The 23,674-nt window shown below is 44.4% G+C and overlaps 1 protein-coding gene across 3 annotated transcripts in view; it reads right to left on the bottom strand.

Moving 5' to 3' along the window:
• The window catches only part of LOC117769460 (Kv channel-interacting protein 1-like), a 39,984-nt gene that overhangs the window by 9,721 nt on the left and 6,589 nt on the right, over positions 1-23,674 (bottom strand). The window contains exon 1 of one of the 3 annotated variants that reach the window (XM_034598359.1): positions 16,230-16,917. The exons of 1 other annotated variant lie outside the window; for it this stretch is intronic. In XM_034598359.1, the coding sequence (XP_034454250.1) occupies positions 16,230-16,287 (58 nt within the window). In that variant the 5' untranslated portion in view covers positions 16,288-16,917. Of the gene's footprint in view, positions 1-2,984; positions 3,168-16,229; positions 16,918-23,674 lie in introns of those variants that run through there. One more of the 3 variants, XM_034598358.1, reaches the window with a different exon arrangement.

Below are 23,674 nucleotides of genomic sequence, written 5' to 3'. Positions count from 1 at the left end.
CGAATCAACGGTCAGAGTCCAGTGACTCTTTCCGGTTAACAACACAAACAAACAAACAGACACACACACACACGTAGAGTTGCATCCGGTCACCGACCCTCAAACAAAGACAAACATGAACACATTATTTCAAGGGTCGTAGAGGTTTAAAAGCAGCCATGTGCATAAAACAATACACACACGCAAACACACACGCACACACATACACGTTTCTTTGGTTACTAATCATCAGCCTGTGAAAGAGGACCAAAGTGCTGGAGGGTGTATGCACACACAGACACACACACAGACACACACACAGACACACACACACACACACACACACACACACACACACACACACACACACACACACACACACACACACACACAATGCCATTTGTCACATATTAGTGTGCCACTGCTGATGTTGTTTGGTAAGAAAGTCAAATACAACTCATTTACATGCACACAACAGCATGCCAATATTGATTTTTGAGTAAATACACGTCTAGACTCAAAATCTGCAGAAATTCACAAACACACACATATACACACAGACACACAGACACACAACTACACACAGACACACTCGACAGGATGCCAGGAGAGGAGAGTGACGAGATGACTTAATAAGCACTCACACCAGCTAATGGGAGCGTGGGTGATGGAGAAAGGGAGCAAATGAGAGATGGAATGGAGGCATAGAAGGGAGAAGGGAGAGAGAGAGGTATGGAGATAAGGATGCCAGAAGCAGATTGTGGTGGTGGGTGAGCGTGGCGAGGAAATTAGAAGAAAGAAAGATAAAGAGAAATCAGCGTGGAAAAGGACTTGGAACGAGGAAAGAGGGGAAACAACTAGGGGAGATGAGGAAGCAGCGGGGTACTGTGAGAGAAAAAGAAGAAAAGGTGGAAAGGGGAGAAAGAAGGGGAGGAGAACAGAAAAAGGAGAGCAAGATAAAAGGAGGAGCAGAGGAGTGAGAGAAAAAGGGGGAAGCAGAGAGGAAGATTGAGATAGAGTTGCAGGCAGAAATATAGGGGCTGAGAAATAAATGAAAAATGCACAAGAGAGGGGAGAGACATGCCTGGTGAAATGATGTTTTTTCTGGAGGGAGGAGTTGTCAGCGGCAACAGATGAGGAAGAAAAAACAGCTGCCTATAGCCTGCCAGAAAACAGCAGGTGGACAAGACAACAGGTAAAAGAAAACTCACACCAAAGACGAGCTGTCGAGAAAAACAAAAGAACAGTCGACAGAAAAATAAAGGAGGTTGTAGGGAGAGCTACAAGCAGCCTTGATGAAAACAGACAGTGCAGACAAACAGGCGTGCAAGTGTTGAGGCGAGACCAAGACACACACACACAGGAGCCCAGTGACGAGCTCGTGCTCAGAGGATCAATCACGCAGGAATCTAATCTCGCAACATTACAGCTGTGCACCGTCCCTCTCTCCATGTTGCTGTCAGTGTTGCGATCCCGGATAACAAGTTATCTGCAACACCAGGGAACAGGCAGCTGTGCACATACACCGCACTAATCCTGCACCGGGCGAGCATGTAAGAGCAGGAGGAGTGAAAGAGAAGCAGGCGGCGAAGAACCACAACACAACAGCAGAATTACAAACAACCTCCAAATAGCTGCTGCTCCACATCCTATTCTTTCTTTTGTTGTTGTTGTTGTTGGTTTTTTGTGCAGGGGCATTTATGGCTTGTGTTCATTTGCAGGAAGAGACGACTTTCACACGTTTCCCCGACGCGAGATCATCTTCAGCCACCTCATTATTCAAAAATGGCAACAAATTTACACCTTGCCATTTTTTAAAACGCTCCAGGGAAAGGTGTTTGTTTTGTGTTTGTGGGAGGGGATAAAAAAATAAATAAGCTTATTCATAGGATGAAAACAAGCCGTATGCACTCACTTGGAAAATGCCCTGAATGGTGTAATTTGCTAGTGAAAAAACCAATAATAGTTTTACCTCGGCACATAAGTTTAAATGACTGCACAGTGTTTTTACCACTCTGGCACTCTCATTCATTGGAGCAGCCAGGTTGGATTTGTTCAATTTACATAAAGAACATTTCCCTGATTTGACTAGAATGAGGAACGAGGGAGTAAAAGGTTGCTCGGAGGCAACAGGTTTCTGTAGAAAAAAATAGAACCCTCCCCCCTCCCTTCATATCTACATCTCTCACCTTCTCCTTCTCTCACACGGCCTTGACTTACTTAGGAATAGCCCCAATCTCATCAAGCCCCCCCCAAAACTGACATCTTTTGTTGCCATGGCTACCGTGCTTCCAAGGTAACAGCAAGACGGAAAGGCAGTGTGTGAGCAGAGTGACAAATACCTTTGACATGTGTGTGTTTACCAGCATCGATGCTCGCGTCTGCACACACACATACACGTACACAGACGTACACACACACGTACACACACACACACACACACACACACACACACACACACACACACACACACACACAGACACATGCCGGCAGACAGACAGAGCGACACACACGTAGGCAAGTGCACGCGCACGCCCACATGCACACAAGCCCACAAGCACACTCAGACATTGTGAAAGAAGCTGCTTTCCACTTTCCACCTTCAGTTTGTGCTGTCAAAAAAGATACGCTTGTGTAAGCACGCACACACACGCGCACGTACAGACACACACAACACTGTCACTCTGAACTTTGTTTTAAAACAAGATAGAGAAACTCCTCAGGGGACACCTGTTGGTCTTTCTCTCTCTTTCTTTATCGCTCTCTCTCTTTCTCTCTCTCTCTCTCTCTCTCCCTCTTTCTCTCTCACACAAACACACACGCACAAACCAAAAATAAGTATGTAACTGAAAGTATTCCCAGCAACATCTAATTGACGTACCCACAAATTTAAAATGAAACAGCTGTTATTTATCTTCTCTCTGCTGCTTGCATGTGCGAACTACTGAAGTGCGTGTGTGTGCGTGTCTTCATATGCATGTGCATGTGTTTGTGTGTTCCCTCACCCCTGGAAATCCTCCTCTGCTTGGTCTGCATGGTCAGCGTACCCACCACAGCCCCCATGTTTTCCGTCGTCGTCGTGGAAACAGGCGCGTCTGTTTATGCCGAAGTCTGTATCTCTTCGTCACGTTTGGACGGCTAGAACGCACACCCACACACACACGTTCCCGCACCCCCTTCCCTCTCCCCATCCACCGCTCCCCTCCCTCCCTCCCTCCCTCTCTCCTCCTCCTCCTCTCTTAGTGGCTGCTCTCGACAGAAACCCTCTTTCCATCATCCCTCCTCAACCTACCTCCTCTCTTTCTCTCCCTCTCTCGCTGTCTTCTTTTTCTCCCCAAACTCTCCACCTCCCTCCCTCCCATTTCCTTGTTTTTCAATAGGGGTTTTAGCCTCCCACCCTCCCTCTTTCTCTCTCCCCCCCCCCCCCCCCCCCCCCCCCCCCCCCCCCCCCCCCCCCCCCCCCCCCCCCCCCCCCCCCCCCCCCCCCCCCCCCCCCCCCCCCCCCCCCCCCCCCCCCCCCCCCCCCCCCCCCCCCCCCCCCCCCTCTCTCTCTCTCTCTCTCTCTCTCTCTCTCCCTCCCTCCCTCCCTCCCTCCCTCCCTCCCACCCACCCTCACCGCAAGCCAAAAACATCAGTGATTCAGTACGAAATCGCAGGATGTTGATTCACTTAATTATATATTTATATGAGTGTACCCATTGATTTGTAGAATGTGACTCCATGAATCTCTCTGGGAAAAACACCACATGCCCTGTTACATTTTCACCCCTCAACACGTCTGTTTTTCTTCAAAGGCCACTTCAATCCAACAACACCTCCACTCACTCCATCCATCATTCCTGTTCACCCATCCATAACATCCCCCCGCACACTAACAGGGATGGATGGAGGAGCGAGTGTCTGTGGTGGCAGGGAGAAAATGAGGAAGGAAGGGAGACGGGCTGGCAGCACGAGAGGAGGGAAAAGCTTTAAGTCAAGCATGTGAGGGAAGTGAGAGGGAGAGATTTAAAACAGGAAGAGGCAAGGGATAAGAAGAATGAGATATTTAATAGGGTAGAAGTAGAGGGATTGAGGCGAGTGTGAGATATTACTGCAGGAGTGTGCGCTTTTGTCTCGTGGAGCTACACACACACACGCAGATTAAATCACATTTTAATTACAGCTCGATCAATACAAACAAGGTATACAGACTAAACGTGATCGCAGTGCGAAGAGACTAATTGGATGACAGCTCCAGATGACACAGTAAAGTGCACGTGCTGTTTATGCATGACATGCAAACGCTGCACATGCAAATTTCATGTATGTAGTCATGGAGGGAGGACTCAGATCTCTGAGAATTAGAATGCAAGAAAGTAACTGTACAAAAGAATTCCCAGCAACATCCACTTGACGTATTGGAAATTCACTGAGCTCATAATGCAGAATGGCACCTTTCAAAATGATAAATCAGCTGCTGTCAGACAGGCACTGAGCTCCAAATGGTTTCCTGAAATTTCCCGGAGGAGCTGGATGTGAGAACACAAATGTTACAGTCAGTTGCTTTGGATATTTTCCGGAACTTTTCCGGTCATTCCCCTGTAAAATGTCGATGATGTTTCTAAATCGCGACGGACGCAAATAAATAAAACAAGAGGAAACATCTAGACACAAAGATGTGTCATACGCGTAGAAGAGGCCGAAGAAGATGTCAACTTGGAAAGACAACAAGATTCGAGAGCTTTTGGTCATAAAGGCAGACGCCGGTGACGCTATACGAACAAAAACCTGATTTCCGCAGCAGAATGTATACGTCACGATTTGGGCTCTTGCCTCCTCTACCCAGGCACCAACCCCTCGACTGGATGTTCTGGACATTTTCCTGTTGTCGTGAACACGTCGGACTCAGACAATCTCCTGCTGCGTTGTTCACATGTGAAAGACAGACTATAGAAAATGTCCGGACCTAGTTTTCCAGACATTTTCCAGAGTTACAAGCAACTGTTGTTATAAACAGAACCCTTGGTGTCCACATTGTTCACATATTTACAGTCTGCTTCAATCCAATTTATCAGTTCGTCAATAAATTCTACTTTAATGATGCCGAAAATCCGTTTTTATTAACTGTCATAGAGGCGTTATTTCACTTTTAAGCTTTTGCATTGAAGTCATATAGTTAGTTATGGTGTTGTACTGGACAATAAAATATGAAGTATGTATTTATATAAATAGGGAGGATAAAAGAACATACAGCTCTCCATAGATTGTACAACACAAACTCAAGCTGATCTTCAGATAAACATAGCGAGGAGAACAGAGGCTCCAAATACTTCTCAGAAATAATAATACTGACACTCAACAGGAAATTTGCTGCCTGGCTCTCATGTGTTGATCACTGACCTGGCTGATGGACCCAGCTCAGCCCTGATATGAAAGCCACTACAGCCTGAGGACACAGTCCAGGCTCCAACAAGTGAAAATGTCATTTTCAGCTGTGGCCAAAGTCACAGTTCATTCCAAGGATGAAAATATTGAATCTCTTCCTTTTATATATATATATATATATATATATATATATAGGGTTAGGGTTATATATATATCATCAAAATATGGTTTCAACAGCAAGAATTGATTCTGCATGTATCAGTTTTCAGCAGTAGAAGAGGAACATTGTCCTTTTTTTGAATCAAGACAGACCATCCGTGTTGATGCTTCTGCAAATGTGGTGTCTCCTCAGAAAATGTGACACGTTTTGTCGGCTGTTGGTGAATAATGAACGAGGCGTGATTCTCAGGAAGCCATATGGACATTTAGCTGGAAAGATTTTGTTGGTGAGTAAAAAAATAAAAACTGCAATCTGCTACTATGAGAATTTGCTCAATAATGCTCCGTGTGTGTGTTTTTAGCAACTGAGAGAGAGACAGAATGGGCAGCAGTGGGGGGTATGTCATGCTACACACACACACACACACACACACACACACACACACACAAACAAGTACATATATTTTGCACTTGCACCAACCGAGAGCCAAATAGAATGGCTGATCAGGTCTCTGGTGGCATCCATTCAGCATGCAGCATCATGAAGCAGGACTATTTCCTGCTACTCTCTCACTCTCTCACTCTCTCACTCATACACTCATACACTCATACACTCACACACTCACACAGGTTTGCACACAGCCGTCCCTATTAGGGCTTTGCATCAACGTCCATCATCTGTGGACAGCCAAACCAAAACCTTATCCTTGACCTTAACCACGACCTCAGAAAGAATGTTTCGCCTCACTAGGAAAAGGCTTCGGTATCAATGAGGCCTGCGTTTATGACTAAAGAGGTAATTGAGGTAAGTACACACACACACACCCTGTACTTGCCCAGCTATATACTGTAACCCACTGTTATTTGCCTTTTGGAATTTAGAGGCTATCAAAATGATTTCTCCCCATCTTCCCTTCACCCTGCTTCATCTTTAGCCTTAGACCATATCCACCCATCTCTCTCCTCACCATCCATCTCTGAATTTGTCTCCGGGCACATATGGCCTATGACAGTACACCTTTATCCGTCCATCTCTGCCTATAAATCTCCACACACGTATCAGCCTCGTGTTCATGTTGTATCAAACACTGTTCCTGACTTGTCCCCCCCCCCCCCCTCCGCCGTCTCTCTGACAGGCCCACACGCTGACAGAAATATTTCTCCTTCTGGTGATCATTTCAAAGTCTGTCTGTAAGAGCGCAGAGAGAGAGCAAGATGTTGGCGAGGGTGTGTTGCTTTCGTGCTTGTATGTTAAATATTGCTGCCGAATCGCCTGGTGCTTCCCTTGCAGGCAGACTGTTTCACAAGAGACCCCTGCCACACTTTTACAGAAAAATTAAATAAGAGACAGAGGAGTGGAGAAGAGAGGAGGGGAGAAACAGCAAGAGTAGGAAGAGGAGGGCATGAGGATGGGAATAGCAGTGACTGCAAAGATAGAAACATATTTGGCAATGGAAGAAAGAACAGGAAACACAACAGAAAAGCTTCCAGCGGGAGATTAGAATGAGATGCGGAGAGCCAAAAGAAAAAGAAAGAAGTGGATAACAAAAGCCAAAAGAGTGGGCGACTGGCAGAGAGAGACAGGAGGGGAGAGCGAGGGGGACATGCAAACATACGAAATATTCTGAGTGGTGAAAAAAACAAAGAAAATGAGGAGGAGAGAGAGAGAGCGTGAACAACTCTAAAGATCTTGATTAAGATTAAAAAAAGACTGAGTGGAAGCTTTAGAAATTCAGCTCAGCTCTGTAAAAAGCTGCACATTCACACCAACCTGCGGACGTGCAGCATAAAAATCTCCCTCCTCTCCTCCTAAAAGATCCATCAGCGGTTATAGATTATAAATCTATCAGCTGCTGTGTGACACCGGCCTGTTGGCACACAGGGCTTTGCGATCACTCAGCAGCTTCAGACAGGGAAGAACATGTCTATTAGGAAAATCAATACCAATCAATACTAATATCTATCCGCTGTCCAAATCACGCTGACACTTTCCCCGCGTCTTTATTAGTGGATGCACGCCGAGCCTCTTTGCCAGCTCCCATCACATTATGAAAAAATAGAATAATTAAAAGGAGCCTCCGCTATTGATCTGTCCTCATCCAGGGGGAAAAGAGGGAAGGAGTGAGGGGAGGGGGGTAAGCAGGGACAGATTAAGTGGAGAGAGTGAGGAATCAGGATGGAGGGGAGGAAGGATGGATGTGTAGAGAGGGAGAAGAAGGGGTAAAGCACAGCGACGGCAGAATTTGGAGTGAGAGCAGGAGGACGGGAGATGAAGAGTGATTAAAGAGGGAATCAATGGGAAGGACTAAAGAGGGAGGGAGAGAGAGAGAGAGGAAGAGAGAGAGAGAGAGGAAGAGAGAGAGAGAGAGACTGGGTGGAGGGAACAGTGTCGCCTTCCTCTTGGACACGGTTTCTGCTTCACCATTGTTGTCACAGCTAACTAGATTGACATTGGATGCCTTTGTAAACACACACGCATACGGCGGCGGAGGAAGGAGCAGCCGGAAAACACTGTTAATAATTCAACTGGTTCTTTAAATCCCGCTGGATTCAAAGAGAAACAGACAGAGCTGAGAACGACACTCACTGTGTTACATGTGTCACCCCTGGTGTTTCTACTGACAAAACAGTACAGCACTCGGATTACACCTCCGACAACAGTCCCCTTATGAAAGCACATTTCAATTCACTAGACGGGGATTTAATTTGGATCTGCAGCAAATTTCCCACGTAAATATCGGTGCCCTTTTTTTCCTCAAGATCCATAAATTATTCTCTCAAATAATCAACGAGTATGTTGAAGAGACTTCCAAGTGAAAAGAAATCCTTGGATCCACCCCCTGTTCCAGATCTGCACCAAAATGTAATGTGTTCTTACTGGGTCATCGTGGCCCGCCCCTTCATGAGATGTCATGGAAATTGGTTCAGTACTTTTACGTAATGCTACAAACAGACAGGCAAACAAACAAATAGTGCCACTCAGTAGAGCTGCACAAAATTCCACACACTCGTAGATATTGGTTCCCTTAATATGCCTAATTTTCTTTATTAAATCCATGAATTATTCCCTGGAACATCATAGAAAATGTTGAAAAACAAAATAATAATCCTGGATCCGTCCCATGATTTAAGATCCACACCGAAATGTAATGGCTTCTCTCTTGATCCAAAACCACCCAAGTTTCATATTAATCCATTCAGTTGTTTTTGTGAAGTCTAATCTCAAACAAACAGGCAGGGGGGGAAAACTTCAACCAAATTAATAACAGTTTTTGAACATTTTCTCTGGCTCCACATTTGAACATTTTCTTTTGATCCAACAAGCAGCCCGTCAATACTGCATGTGCGCTTCATAGAAATCAAAGGAGGGGTTTTAATTTGTTTATCTGACATTTTTAGGACAAAGTGATAGAATTAAAGTAAAGAAGGATTGTATTGAGGCGGTACAGTGATATAGTGGTTATCACTGTCGCTTCACAGCAAGAAGGTTAACAGTTCAAATCCGGGTTCGGCAGGGAATCCGGCTTCCTCCCAAAGACATGCAGACTGGGGTTAGGTTTAGACTCTAAATTGACCGTAGGTGTGAATATACTGTATATCAGCCCTTCCCAGTCCAGGGTTTCCTCACCCAATCTCAGCTGGGATTGACTCCCGCCCCCCTCGGCCCTTAAAAGGATAAGCACTATAGATAACGGATGGATGGATGGATAGTGAGGATGGGTGGACAACTGTATTAATCAATAATGTAAAATAAAAACAGTGCAACTAGTGCAGACTTGTAGAGCTGTACAGGAAAGAAAAACTGTGTTTGACTTGCTTGTTGTCATTTTGTGTCCCTTTGCGGAGAGAAGAAGAAACTGTATCTTTGACGCGACACAACCGCGGACCATGACTCACTGACCTCGACGCTTATGTGGGCGCAGGGATACAGCACATCATGCATTATTTACAGCACACACATCCTCACACATCCCTGCTTCCTCGGAGTCGGATGACACACAGTCGAAAACGGTCAGCGCGTGTTATTTCCAGGGAGAGATTGTTTGTCAACAACATTTTGTAACACAAACAACAGAGCGATGAACGTACGGAAAACACGACACCTTCCGCAGTGTGTGTGTGTGTGAACGTCAGCGAGAGCGATGATAAATGTCCAAGCTTTTCTTATTTGTCCTCACAGATTCACCTGGGTTTTTTATTTGGCGAGTAATTGAAGCTGTTCATCTTGCCTCTGTCCTTCCTTCACAGAGCAACAGCCTTTTATTTCTCAGAGGTCACAAACCAAACTCAGGGGTGTGTGTGTGTGTGTGTGTGTGTGCGTGCATGCGTGCGTGCGTGCGTGCGTGCTTGTGTGTGTGTAGATTTGCTTGACGACAGATGGCCCCCGCAGTTTAATTCAAAAGTAAAAGATATAAAAACTGATTTGTGACATTATGGGATTTGTTTTAAGAGTTGTTGTGCTGCCCCATTTAAGAAAATCAAAAAACAGATTAGTTTTTATTAGCCATGAAACAGTTCCTGTAGGGTTTAATTAGTGCGATGAATATGTAGATAGAAAGGACAAATTTGTTGTGTTTGGAAACCCTCCACCCGCTCATGTTTTAATAACACAATTCTGTAACAGATCAGTGTGACAATGAGAAATTAATCAAATCTAAATATGAAATGTACAAAACAACAAGAAAAACCAGGCGATTTGTGTCAGAAATGTGTCTTTAGAAGTCAAAGAAAATCAAATTAGACTTGATCTTAGGATTTCAATACATTGCATAGATGTATTTATATGCATCTGCTGAAAAAGACAACTGTTTTGATTTGAATTCACGTTGCTGCGACAGTTCATGTTTGTGCACGAGGTGTAAAACACTGTTTACTACGTGGCTCTCATTTCCAACAGCCACATTCATTTGTTTCCAGTGATGTGCGTCAGCGCTGTCACAACTGTGCTCATACAACCCAAACCATATATCCAGAGCTAAGTAGCTATCTATATTCATCATCTGCATTTCTCTCATTGGCCCCATATTAGAAAGGCCTGGAGGCGAGCGCGGAGCCGAGCCGTCTGCGGAGCTAAATTACATGGAAACTGTTGTTTATCTTTGAAGAACTGAGCAAAGCCTTTGCCTGCAAATATTATGCTAATGTAGCTTCTTTATTTATACAGCATATGGATTTTTTATATTTATTTCATAAACGCGCAAATATGGGTTTAATTTGCAACACTGGAAGATCAAACGCTGACAGAGGATCTTAAATGACGGGCAGATATTTCTTAATGGAAATGATGCTCCCAGTAAATATATGTGCATATGAGTGTAGAGCAGAGTGTGAAAGAAATGTGAGATGTTTTAATATCAAAATCCCATCATTACACGCTTCCGCTCGGTGACACGAAAGCACATACATGCTTCAGGCACGGGATTAGCCGCATATCCGTTTCCATGTTGCCATGTGCCTATAAAGCTATTCTACTGGTCTAATTGGCCCTTCTGGTGCGCTGCTTTTGATGTGCAGGGAGGAGAGAGAGGTGGAGGCTATAAAGCCTATTAAAAAAAAAAAACAGGTCTCCTCTCAGCTATTTAGCCCCACAGCAGATGGAAACGCTGAGGCGCTTGTTCTCCAGAACATCCAGATACACTCACACATGCCCAAACAGACACGTCTATTTACATCTACTCCGCTGGCCCCCAAACTACAACCCGACATGATTAGCCAGGCTTCAAACAGTCTGAGCGATCTCGGAGCAGCACGGGGCTACCCTCGGAGCAAGACTCCAAACACAGAGAGATGTGAGGGGTTCGAGAGAAAGAGACAGAAAACCCTAAGATAAACAGCAAAGGCAGACGAGTAGCCACAGATCAAGAGGGAGAGCGGGCTCGGGGAACAGAAAGGGAAAAAATTGGAGGGAGAAACACATAAAAGACAAAATGAGGAGGTGAAATGAGGTGAGAGGGAAGGCAAGACAAAGAGAGGGAGAGCCAAAATTCACTTGACAGAGCGGGAGAGTACCGAGAAATGAAAGTCGAGGCGAAAACAAATGGAGCGAACAGACAGGGAGATGAATGTGTTGGCGAGGGGCAGGTTTTGTAGTTTATAACATACCCACTGGGAAATTTTTCATGTGAGCAGAGCCGTTTGTGCACAGTGACAGTGGGTGAATTTCTTTTTGTTCTGCCCCAGGTGAGGAGAGATGCAAGTAGATAAACGTGTTAATGTCAACCTCCAGCCACACAACACTCTGGACCCAAGGACACCGGCTAATACGTCTGCTTCATCGGCCTGATTTAACAAACCAGAGAAAAACACCGGCTTTAGTTTGTGGAGCAACTCATTTCTCCCTTTTCATCACAGTGAAAAAATCTGGATGACTGTAAATGGACAGCATTTGTTGAGTGCTTTATTAGTCATTCATCTGGCATCATAGTGATGAATGAAAATGGCATAAATACTTAAATAAGCTCTGTGCTGCGTATCCGTCCAGATAAGATTCAGCTCCAGGTCAGCATGAAAAGACTGAAGGAGCTTTTAAAAGTGATAAATAGTTTTATTCACCTCTGTATTGCTTGATAATCTTAATGTATAAAAGTGCACTTTATTATACCAAGACAGAGGGGCCGGATTTTTACCTCCGGCAAAGAGGTTTTGTCTGTTTTTTTATCAGCAGGATTACACAAGATCTCCCAAACCAATTTACATGACATTTTGTGGAGGTGCGGGGCACGACCCAAGGAGGAATCCATTACGTTATGGTGACGAGCCAGTGTTTTGTTTTTAACTTTCTTTAGCATTACGAGACTTTTTCTTTAATTTCTCACCAAACTCATGAATCTTGATTAAAAAAATCTGGCATATTTTAGGGGAATGATGTTAATGAGAGTGTGCAACTTTGTGCGGATCCATAGGGGGACTGTTGGATCTCGGTGGAGGTATATGCGCTCTACTGAGGGACATTCTAATATTTTGAATCTTGATTCTGATTATTATTTGCAAAATGAGACAAGTGAACGTGAAGATACAATGCTGATCGGCAGATCAAGTTTTGGGAGTTTCCCTAATGAGTGTTGCCTTTTCAAAATGGAAGTTTCTGACCACTTGTTTTTCTTCAAAAAAGGACCTAGTGACAGAATAACTAAGGAAGAGGCACACATCTCTTTACGTCCACTGTTCAGTGACAGAGAGTCTTTTCTAGATATTCCCCTTGCAGAGAGACTGTATGTGTGAACACAAATGTTCTGATCAGTTGAATCAGTTATTAAAACTGCTTTTCCCTGCGGGCTCCCAAAGTCTGTGCAATGTCAGAGTGAGCAGATTTTCAAACAGATACGAAGCTGAAACCCGTTGACACAAGGCAGAATTTTATGGGATTCAATGATGTCGTGAATATGTAAAATGGTCGTTCTGTGGTTCAACAGTTTTCACCTACGTCCTCAGTTTCAGCACATTGACCACACACTTCTTCTTCTGTTGAGTCTTAACATCTGAATGTGACCATCTGAGCTTTCATCTGTCCGCTGGTCTAAACCATACATTGTATGTGAAGGTGGACAACTTGACAGCTCCCCAAAAGTGAAGCCTAACCACTGTTGGGCCATGGTTCTTTGTGAAACCACACTTCGGCCTACATGTGCCGTCAAAGCCTGAAGCAGCATGTCCCTCCAGGACTCAGTCTCCCAGGGGCCATCAAAAACCAGAGCAAGGAACTCAGTCTCCCAGAGGGCATCAACTTCACACAGAGGTGTGAAAACCCCCCCAGGGACACAGGTTTCAACTCCCATTGGTCACTCTGGACCCCATGACCTGTGAGGTCACCGGGCCAATATAAGGCCAGGTCTCCCCCTCTTCTCTCTCTTCTGCCCTCTTCCTACAATCCTTCCACAGGAGGGAAGGCTGTCGAGCCTCTTCTCCAGCTCACATCTTCTCTTCCCATCCAACTCTTCGAGAGGAGCACAAAGGTGCAGCTTCCAGCTCATCTCACCAAGGAAACCTCCTCGCCCTCCAAGCTCTACCAACGTCCTAGCAGCGATGCGATGTCCTGCAGGAAAACTTCAACCAGCAACTGAGCTACACAGCTCAATAGAAACCAGCAAGACGACACAAAACTTCGAACTGCACAGCAACTTCCTTTTTCCCCTTTCCACGGACGGGTAACACAACTGGGCTTAATAATTATACTAGGCTAAGCAAGACTGTTTATTGGATTCTGTGTGATGTTTATAAGTTTGATTTGTGGTGTTGTGATATTTTGGGTACAAGTTATTGAGAAAGTAATGTTAGTCTGTTATGCTCTGCACAGTCTTTCGTTGCATCCAATCTAGTAACTTTGTCTAATTTGGCACACACACAGACACATGCATATCCCTTCACCTCATTATCTCTACAGGTCGTAAACATTCCAATAGGCGGGGGAAGGGTGTTATCTCTTTGGCCAGCCGCCATTTTGGAAGCACACAGACACACAGACACACACACGTATACTCATATACACATCTTTGTTTAGTAATTACACTGTTAGTAATTTGTGTTTTTATACTTTATTATATTCATAATAAATGTTTTCCTTTCACAAATGCTTTTTTATTAATGTTGCATAAGTGAATTTTGCCAACCTCTACACTGTCAAGAACTCCATATCCTTCAACTTAGCTAACTATCTATATGGTAATTTTGGTTATAGTTATTAATTTAATTGTTAATCAGAGTTCCAAATTTGTAGTTAGTACTTTTATGAGACTTATTCAATAAATCAACAAGAGGAAGTAAATACGTTGTCCATGTTTATTTACAGTCTAGCAATAAACTGCCATATGGACCTCGGTCCAAATACCCTTTCGATAAATCAAACAGCATAGTCGGAGTGTTTGTCCTGAAAACTTCGGTTTTCTTTACTTTGGGTTCATCTCAGCTGGTTGTTGCCTGGCTCCGAGCTGCGATGGAGGATGAGCCAAGCTTCCATGCAAAATGAATCCTGCCCTGCTTTCATTAGGCCCCTTTTTATAACGCCGCAGCAGATGGCGAAACACACACACACACATAAATGCATTCACTCACACTGCAGCCCCCTGAGGAGCAACCTCACCTCCCCTCTCAACTTTTTCCCAGTTTTTCCTCTCCCACTCCCTCCCACTTTACTCATCTATCTCTTCTTCCTCACAACCAACAGTGCAAAACTTCAAAGTGGCTCCTTATTTACACGACACTCCAGAGGAGAGGACTTTCCCGCACAAAATTACCTAAAAACAGTTGCTTCGTAAGCATTGTTGCCGTTCCCAACTAGTAAATGGGTTGTGCTTTAAATGGAAGAGGACAACATCGGCCGAGTTTCTGACGTGTGTGTGTGTGTGTGTGTGTTTGTTTTCTCTGCCTCATCTTTCTGTAGGTTTTATATTTTAGGCTGCTGAGAAAAACAATCCACCTTGAAAAGGGCCACAACTATCTATTCATCACAGATCTGGACCAGACTGCTGAGCGCTGTTGCCATGCAATGAAACGAGGCGCAGGTCGGAATCTAAACTAAACAGCCTACGCAGGATGCTATATACAGTATGCCTGGATTCTGAAACACTCTATAAGTCCCCAAAGTATTTTTTACAGCAGTTTCCAATACTCTGTGTGGTCCGGCTGTAATGTTTGACCCAGATAACACAGACAGCTGAAAGGTCTTTTCTTGAGCGACTTACACAACATATTTGACATCACTTAGATCACCTCCACAGCTTCTGTCACAGCCTATGTAACACACAACCTGCATGAGCTTACTCGGCTTAATGGTCCAATTAGAGGGTTCTTGCGAGACCTTCTCCCGTTTCTCCCTCTGCACATATGACAAATGGCGAAACATGACCCGGCTGCTGTTTTCTGTCTCCTAGTGTTTGTGATGCAGCTCTGTGTGTCTGCAGGTGATAACCATCAGGTCCGAGGTCAACACACGCAGGACACACCACGGCCAAAGGCTGACGGATGACACCACACTGATTTACTGCGCACACAGACACACACAATGCTGCCACAGCCTCCGTGCACATTCCTGTATCATAAAGCTGTCAATTATGTGCATATGTGATATACTATATTTACTTGGACAAACCTGCTCGCAGTAATTTATGTGTATGGACACATTAGCATGCATGAGTCAAGTGTCAGTGCCAGCTTCCTGCTGTCAAACAGTAGCAGGGCAGGGCAGACAGGAAGCAGGTTGGTTTGGAGAGCAGACAGGGGTAAATACCATCACCTTTTATAGACAAACCCAATGGCACAGCTTCTCACTCACACACACACACACACACACACCACACACACACACACACACACACACACACACACACACACACACACACACACACACACACACACACACACACACACACACGCACACGCACACGCACACACGTACACACATTCCTAACTCCGCAGTTCAAACAGATGGCCTGGAGATTGCATCTTAAACCAATAATGAATGGCAGTTTTTCTTGTTAACTTTACATCCCTGCTCAGTATACGCCGAGCTCAATCCCATAATGCACTTCTAGTACAATATTCATGACTCTGAGAGGAAACATACAAGACTCCATCATTAGGGCACAACACACAACATGACAGGTGCTGCTCTCATGTGACAGGCACATACATGTCCTCACATTTAAGAAAAAGCACTAACACACACACACACACACACACACACAAACACTTCCTGAGTGATCTGATAAATCTAAAGAAAATTTCATTCTTACCTTTGCGGTAGTTCACCTGCTTGGTTTGCATGGAAAAGGTTCCCATCACAAGACCCATGTTGACTTCTGGCCACAGACAGACTGTGTGAGCTTGCGAGTGAATGTGTGTATGTGTGTGTCCGCAAGCCTATAATCAAGGTGTGCTAGTGAGTCTGCATACAGCAGGTGTGCGTGTGTGTGTGTGTGTGTGCGTGTGTGTTGTAATGAAAGTTAGTCCATCAGCCAGCCTGTATGTGTGGAAATACAGATATCACTTCTCATTCTGCCTCACAACCAGAGCTCTGCTGCTTCTGCTCCAGGGTGTGTGTTTCCCTCTGTGAGTGAGTGAGTGAGTGAGAAGAGAGGTGAGGATGTGTGTGTGATAAAGAGAGGGCGAGAGTGGTGTGTGTGAATGAAAAAAGAGGGTGTCACATGCACTCTGAAGCTACCTTTGTCTACGCTGTCACTGAAGCTGCCTATTTTACATCCCCCTCATCTCTCCGCCTCGTCACACCCTCCCTCCTCTCTCTCTCTCTTTTCCTCTACCGCTCTCTCTACCGCTCTCTCTCTTGCTCATCTCTCTCTCTCCTCTGTGTGTGTCCCCTGCCACCAGACTGTCATTCCATCAATTCCTGTGTGCCTCTTTATGTATCTGCCTCCCTCTGTCTCTGCCTCTCTCTCTACTCCCTCTTCCTCTATTCCTCTCAGCCGCTCCGTCTCTGTCTGTCTGGTGTGGAAATGGGGATTGCACACTGTTGCACAGGAAAAGACAGAGAGAGAGGGGGAGAGGGATTGGGATTGGGGGGGGGTTTATGTGCGTGTGTGTGTGTGTGTCCGGAGAGGACGAGAAAAACTCAATGAGAAAACAACGAGAGGGAAGAGGAGAAAAAGAGAGGAGAGAGGCGGAGGAGAAGAGGAAGAAGAGACAGATACATTTGGAGGATTCACAAACTGCAGGGGAGGCAGAGTGAGGGGAGGGGGGGGGGGGGTGAAAGAGAGAGCTGGAGCAAAATGAAGAGTGCAAGAGGTGAGGGGAGATAAGGGAGGGCTGGATGGATCCATCCCCGTTTTACTATTCAGCAGGCAAACAGTCTCACTGTGGAGGGTGCTGCTTTATCTGTACATGCACGGTCTGACAGGTGGCGTGTGTGTGCATGTCTATTAGTGTGTGTGTGTGTGTGTGTGTGTGTGTGTGTGTGTGTGTGTGTGTGTGTGTGTGTGTGTGTGTGTGTGTGTGTGTGAGCGGGTGTAATTATTCTGATAGCGGGTGGGTTCACGGACAAAGCCACGTACATCTGACACCACAACATTTGCAGAAAAGCCGCCTCGCAGATGTCGGCGCCGGTGTCAACACGGTGTATCAGATGTGGTTTTCCCCTTGATCCTCCTGATGAATCCATCAACTGACTACACACAGACACACAACCATGCCACACACGCACCACACACAACAATAGCCACCACGAGAATGACGTCAGCCCACAACCCAGTCCACCTCGCACATCTACTCCCGTGTCAATCACGCTTAACCCTTTGCTGACCTCCACGCAACACGCCGCTGTAGAGATTGGTGGGCAGCACGGACGGTATTGACCCAAGCGCCTATTGAAATTCTTCACGTGGCTTTAGTTCGGAAAACAATTTACAGCCAAGACATCGCCGTGGCTGAGCTGAGGCCATCAAGGCCAATGATAAAGTCATTAGGCCACGGCATTCATTAAAAGCCACCGGCTGCTGTCGTCTGAATGCAGAGTAAAAAAAACAAGTGTGAGAGAATAAGGGGAGGAAGGAAATGGAGATGAAAAGAGAATCAGAGAAAGTGAGAAGGATCACTGCAGGGCACGAGTGTGTGTGTGTGTCCATGTGCGTATGTCGCATTGTTTTAAGTATGCTCCAACACACACACACACAAATACCTCCTCATTCTCCTGCTCTCGCTCTGCAGAAAGATCTGAGAGCACTTTCCAATCAAAATCAAACACTGACAAATGCATTCACACACAACTACACACACACACACACACGCGCATGCACACATAGAAACAACCACAAAATGAGTGGCAATATATCAACAGAGAGAAACAAGTCTTTAAACACACACACCGCAGCAGCAACACACACACACACACACACACACACACATACTGATTAAATTGTGAGAGCTGGGCTGAATAGACGAGATAAGGGAGCGTGATTTGCTGTAGTGACGATGTTAAATTTCAGTGGAGGAGTTACACACACACGTCGAACAGAGCACAGAGAGACACTGGTTGATCAAACACTGTGAAAATCCACTGGATAAACTGAAAAAAAGCCCAAAGAGGAGAACAGACATTTCTCACTTTCTCAATAATCAGGCAATAAGTGGGACACAATAGAAAAACAATAGAGATAACAAAATATTCTTGACCTTGGGAACAGTAGTCGAGGAACCAATCGTACGACAATCTGCTAAGAAGGATCGTGTGAATTCTTAAGCAGAACTTGTAGTGATATTACTTTAGCTTCTCTGAGGTCAAGGCTGAATCTCCACACGACATCAGAAGTCTTTTCAGAAAAGTGGAAATGTGCACATTTTAAACAACTTGGCAAACAGCATCGCCGCAGAGGATTGGGTGATACAGTCGAATTCACACATTTGGCAAAACTGCAAATGCATTCACTTTTTTTCTTTACAGCTAAAACAAAATGAGAAAGAGCGAGAAATGTTGGCATGTGGGAGTCAACCCTGGTGACCACAGTCACTCTAATCTTAGGGAAATGATAATGAAGGTAACCTAATCTAAACAAAGTAAGTTGTATCCATGTTTCCTTAATCCTGACCATGTAGGTCATGTACCTACATCTATGACAGAATCAGGTCAGAATAAAGATCGGATTTTGTATTTAATCTTTTTCACAACATCCACAGATCCCAGAACCCAGAAGACACAAAGCTCCTCCAACGCTGGATGATTCCTGGTGTGACACTGAAAGATAATGTTATTATTTAAATGAATGGTAATATATTCAGGTCCTAAAGTCCATTTGTTTCCTTAGTTCGGCCGAATATTAGTGAGGATTGTCTAAACACAAAGGTTCTATATTCATTGTTTAAATGGAAGATTTGCTATTGGAGAATCTATGAGTTACTTTATCTAGAGCATCTGAAAGTATAGAATTGTTAAGCAACTGGACACCATCACATGACTTACAGTAAGGATGCTAACACGATAACAAGTGGGATCTGCCTGTGCGCCATAGAAACAGAAGAATAGAGGACGTCTGGGACTCAGGTTGTGGAGATCACGACATTGGTTAGAAGCAAAAACACGGAAATAACAAGTCAAAGAGACCCGGAAAACAGACGGCGTCAGCTGTTTTCTGAACATCCGACCAAAACAGGTCACAACATCGATTGAGAAGAGCTGAAAGTCATCAAACATAAATTAGTGGATGGACGAGGAAAGATCAGGGAGGACATTAACAATCAAAGGCCGTCCATTAACAGAGATAAAGATAAAATACCTTACTGCAGTGCACGGAACTAGACAGAGGTCATGTGATGATATTTTAACGTCTTCTATTTCCTGAATGATACCATGAGATACATATTCTTCCACAATTGATGACAAAGTATGTTGTGACCAATATAAGAATTTAATTTTCTTTATCTATCGAAGGGACTAAATCATTTGTTTCTACCAGTTTGTGATATTGAGCTACAGGCCTGTATAAATATAACTGACATCTTTTGTTTGCTCATCCATCCACCCTGACCTTCACCAGAGGACTTTACTGCTCTGTGATAATTACTCAACTTTCTCCTGTGCTCCCAAAACATCCACACAGCTGCTGAAGGAGTTTGTGACTTCAACTTTAAAGGAACGGGCTCGTGGGTCTAAATATAAAGAAGCAGTAACTCTTCACTTCATTGCTCTGTCAATTCCGTTAAATTTATTAGGTTTGCCTAAAAGAACTTTATAGTTTCGTTCTAATTTTGGAGAAAATAGAGACAAAGTGCAGAGGCAGCTTTTTATAGTTTGTTCAATTTGTTGTTCTGAGCTTCACCGATTCCTTCATCCTGAACTATCAGCTGAACATTTGGAGAAATTGGAAATGTCTAAACTAATCTCCCTCTCTCTCTTCACGTTTAATATCAAATTACATGTTTTTTTTCCAGGGAAACATCTGTGGAAATTATTACAAATGTGCACGTCTATAAAAGTCTTGAGGATATTTGAATGGCATGTACCCACCTACTGTATCTGTCTCTGCTCATTTCAGTGGTTTAAACAAGGAAAACCAAAACAGCTTCGCAGACAGTAGCTGTGCAACAACACTGACAGCAACAGGTTCATCACATCAGGCCGGCAGCCGAAGTCTTCCAAGACATTAAGCCTGACATCGTGCTGCTTCTCAGTCCTGTCCGGGCTGCTGCGGATCATTCGGAGTGCCAGCCTCCTTCTATCTCATCATTTATTAACCATTACACAACAGACCTTTTACTAGATTGAGATGGCTGCCTGTATGAGTGAATGCGGCGTGTAGAGAAGGAGAAGGATGGGGTCAGTGTGTGGGGGTGAAAGGTAGAACGTATTTGACAGCAGAGAGAGAAGGCGTTGACAAGCACAGAAAATGTGGCGAGCAGGCAGTGAATAATAAATTGGCTGGTTAGACGCCGCCTGCTCTTATCAGACGGAGGCTGGCTAGAATCTGTCATAGTGATGACCACACAGAGGAGAGGGGACGAGGGGAGCGGTGAATTGGGAGGGAAGGGGAGACGGAGCGTGTGAAAGAAATGAGACAGAGAGTGTGTGGGGGGGGGGGTAATAACTGTAGGAAGGGAGGAAAGGAGAGCGAGACAAATTGGAGTGGAGAATTGGGGGTGTAACACAGATAGGAGGAGGCTGGGGGGAGGTGGCGAGAAGCGAATGAGAGCAGAGAATTGGGAGGCCAGAAAAGATGGAGGGCAGATAGGTGAGGAGGGAGGGGGGGGGGGGGGGGGGGGTAGATGTAATGAGGGAGCGAGGGAGTAGGGAGAGAGTGACAGAAACAGGATGGTGGAACCAAACAGAGGCAGGGAGCGGAAACAAGAAGGGGGGGGGGGGGGCGGCAGTCAGGACAGCGAGATTAAAGGAAGAAGGAGTGAAAACTGCACCTGGGCCGCAAACTGGCTCAGTGTCGTCTGAGTCATCAGGACAAACCCATTGATTTACTGGAGCGAGGAGCCGGAGAGGACGAGCTCTGAGACCCTGATCGACACGAGAACGAGGTGTAAAGCCGCCAACGTCAGCCAATACCTGCGTTGAAGAGTCAGTCACATGTCAGTCTCCCTCAAAGCCAAACATGTGTCAGTTGCTCGCACATGGGCGGCGAGTCCCAAGCTGTACGACAAAGCCTGACTGCGATCAATATGCAGAGAGTGAGAAAACACAGGCAAAATCATCATCATCACCTTCATCACCTTCATCACCTTCATCATCATCGCTTAAAGGATCATTTCTTCCGAATTACAAAACACAAATCCCCTCTATTAGTATCCAGCCACGCAGACGGGTCTGGGTTGTGCTTGTCAACTTATTGTTTTGATTAGTTTTTTTCCTTCTGCTGTGTAATGGTGCTGAATCTAAACGTGATTGCTACGTTCAAGACGCTGAAAATAAAAGGCTCAGTGACATCAGTGTCCCTGATAATCACAAGACGTGACAGTCAACTCTACTTTGGATCTTTATGTTTTCACCCCTGTCTGTTTCTTGGTAGTTTGGTTGTTTTGTTTATAAGCAAGATTACAAGAAAACAAGGGAACAGATTCCAACAAAACTTGGTGTAAGGATGTGGTATGGGCCGGGGAAGAACTAACAGAATTTTGGTGGGAGCAATTGGCATTTTTACATTTTTTTCCCAGAGAAAACTTCATGGATCTCAATGAAAATAATCTGGCACATTCAGAGAACTGATATCTATGAGTGTGTATAATTTGGTGCTGCTTATTGGTTCATGTGTATGTTTGTTTGTTTGTTTGAACTGGATTTGAATTGTTGATCAGATGAATAAAGTTATTTGAATATGTTAAAGTCGCCCTTTATCTATCTATCTAGAAGAATTTCACTTTGACCTTTAATCATTGGTTTGGTTTTAATGGCCCTTGACTTTGCTGTTTCGCTGCCATTTACAGACTCAGTAGCAAATATAAGTATTTTTTATTACCTGCTTATCCATCACCACATGACTTAGAGAGCAGCAGGTGAACATAGCTGACATTCAGCTGCTCCACATCCAATTCATTTCCCTGAAACCAGAACTTCAACTGTTAGACTTATATTCACCTGATGGTCAAACACACCCACACTCTGCATAGCTGCTCCTGCTGGCTGCAGGAATAAGAAACTGTTTGGTGACTTCCTCGATGAAAGGTCAATGTTGCGTTCAGGTTTTTTTTTCCGCTGCCCCCATGTGGACAAAAGAAAAACAATTCCACCTGAACCCTGGAAATAGTCGGATTCAGACGTTTTAAATTCATAATTAAATGGTCACCATTAATGTGAGGGGCCATGTTGCTTGTTGTTGTTCTCCAGTTTCACTTTTTGTGTAAAACTGTATTGGATCATTTTAGTGTCTCTAATGAAACCATTTAAACATGATTAATGGAAACAGTTCATATCTGAATCAGGATTATACAGGAAATATTGAGATTTGTTTTGAGAATTGTAGCATTTCAAAATAATGGGTATGTGTAATGTGAATAGTTGTCTGATATATGTAGTATTATATGATAAAAGTACGATACTTCCCTCTGAAATGCAGCAAGTTGTGTGTAATAGAAAATTCAAGTAAACATTTACCTCAAAGTACTTAAGTAAATGTGCATAGCTACTTTCCACCACTTAGTATGATTGCATGTTTTTTTGTTTGTCTGTTTGTCATCCTGTCATTTATATCCATAAGCTTGAATATAAACATATGTTTTTTAAGTATTTTTGAAATTGTTATGCTGAACATTAAAGGTGTTTACGTGTGTGAGCAGATAGCATCAATTCAGTGAGTTGGCTACAACTCGAGATCTATGTTTTAGCCTATATTTGTGTATATTTTAGAAAAGTAAGTAGCTGAATTGGCTGTTAACAGTTTCAGTGAATTCATCTGAAAAACTGATGATTCTCACGTACGTTCTGAGAACTCCTGTCCCATTACTCAAGGATAAATAGTAATTACGATTTATTGTCTCGAGTAATTGTGAAACGGGGACTCGTAATTATGAGATAACTCTCAGGCCCATTGTGAGATGTGAATTCTCAGTAAGAGGAAAAAAATCAGACTCCATTTGTATTCACCGTGGGTGGAAGCAGGAACCGCAGAGACCGATTCATGAAAACCTGAACAAATGAAACCAATTTGTGAGTGTGACCACACGTAGTGAGAAAATCTGCTCTCTCATCCAGTCGTTTATGCAGCTGAGAACAAGAGTGGTGTTGGTGGCCAGTTGT

The sequence above is a fragment of the Hippoglossus hippoglossus genome, chromosome 10, assembly GCF_009819705.1.
Source record: "Hippoglossus hippoglossus isolate fHipHip1 chromosome 10, fHipHip1.pri, whole genome shotgun sequence".
Taxonomy (NCBI): domain Eukaryota; kingdom Metazoa; phylum Chordata; class Actinopteri; order Pleuronectiformes; family Pleuronectidae; genus Hippoglossus; species Hippoglossus hippoglossus.
Note: the sequence above shows the minus strand (reverse complement) of the source record. Positions and strands in the feature narration are given on the sequence as shown.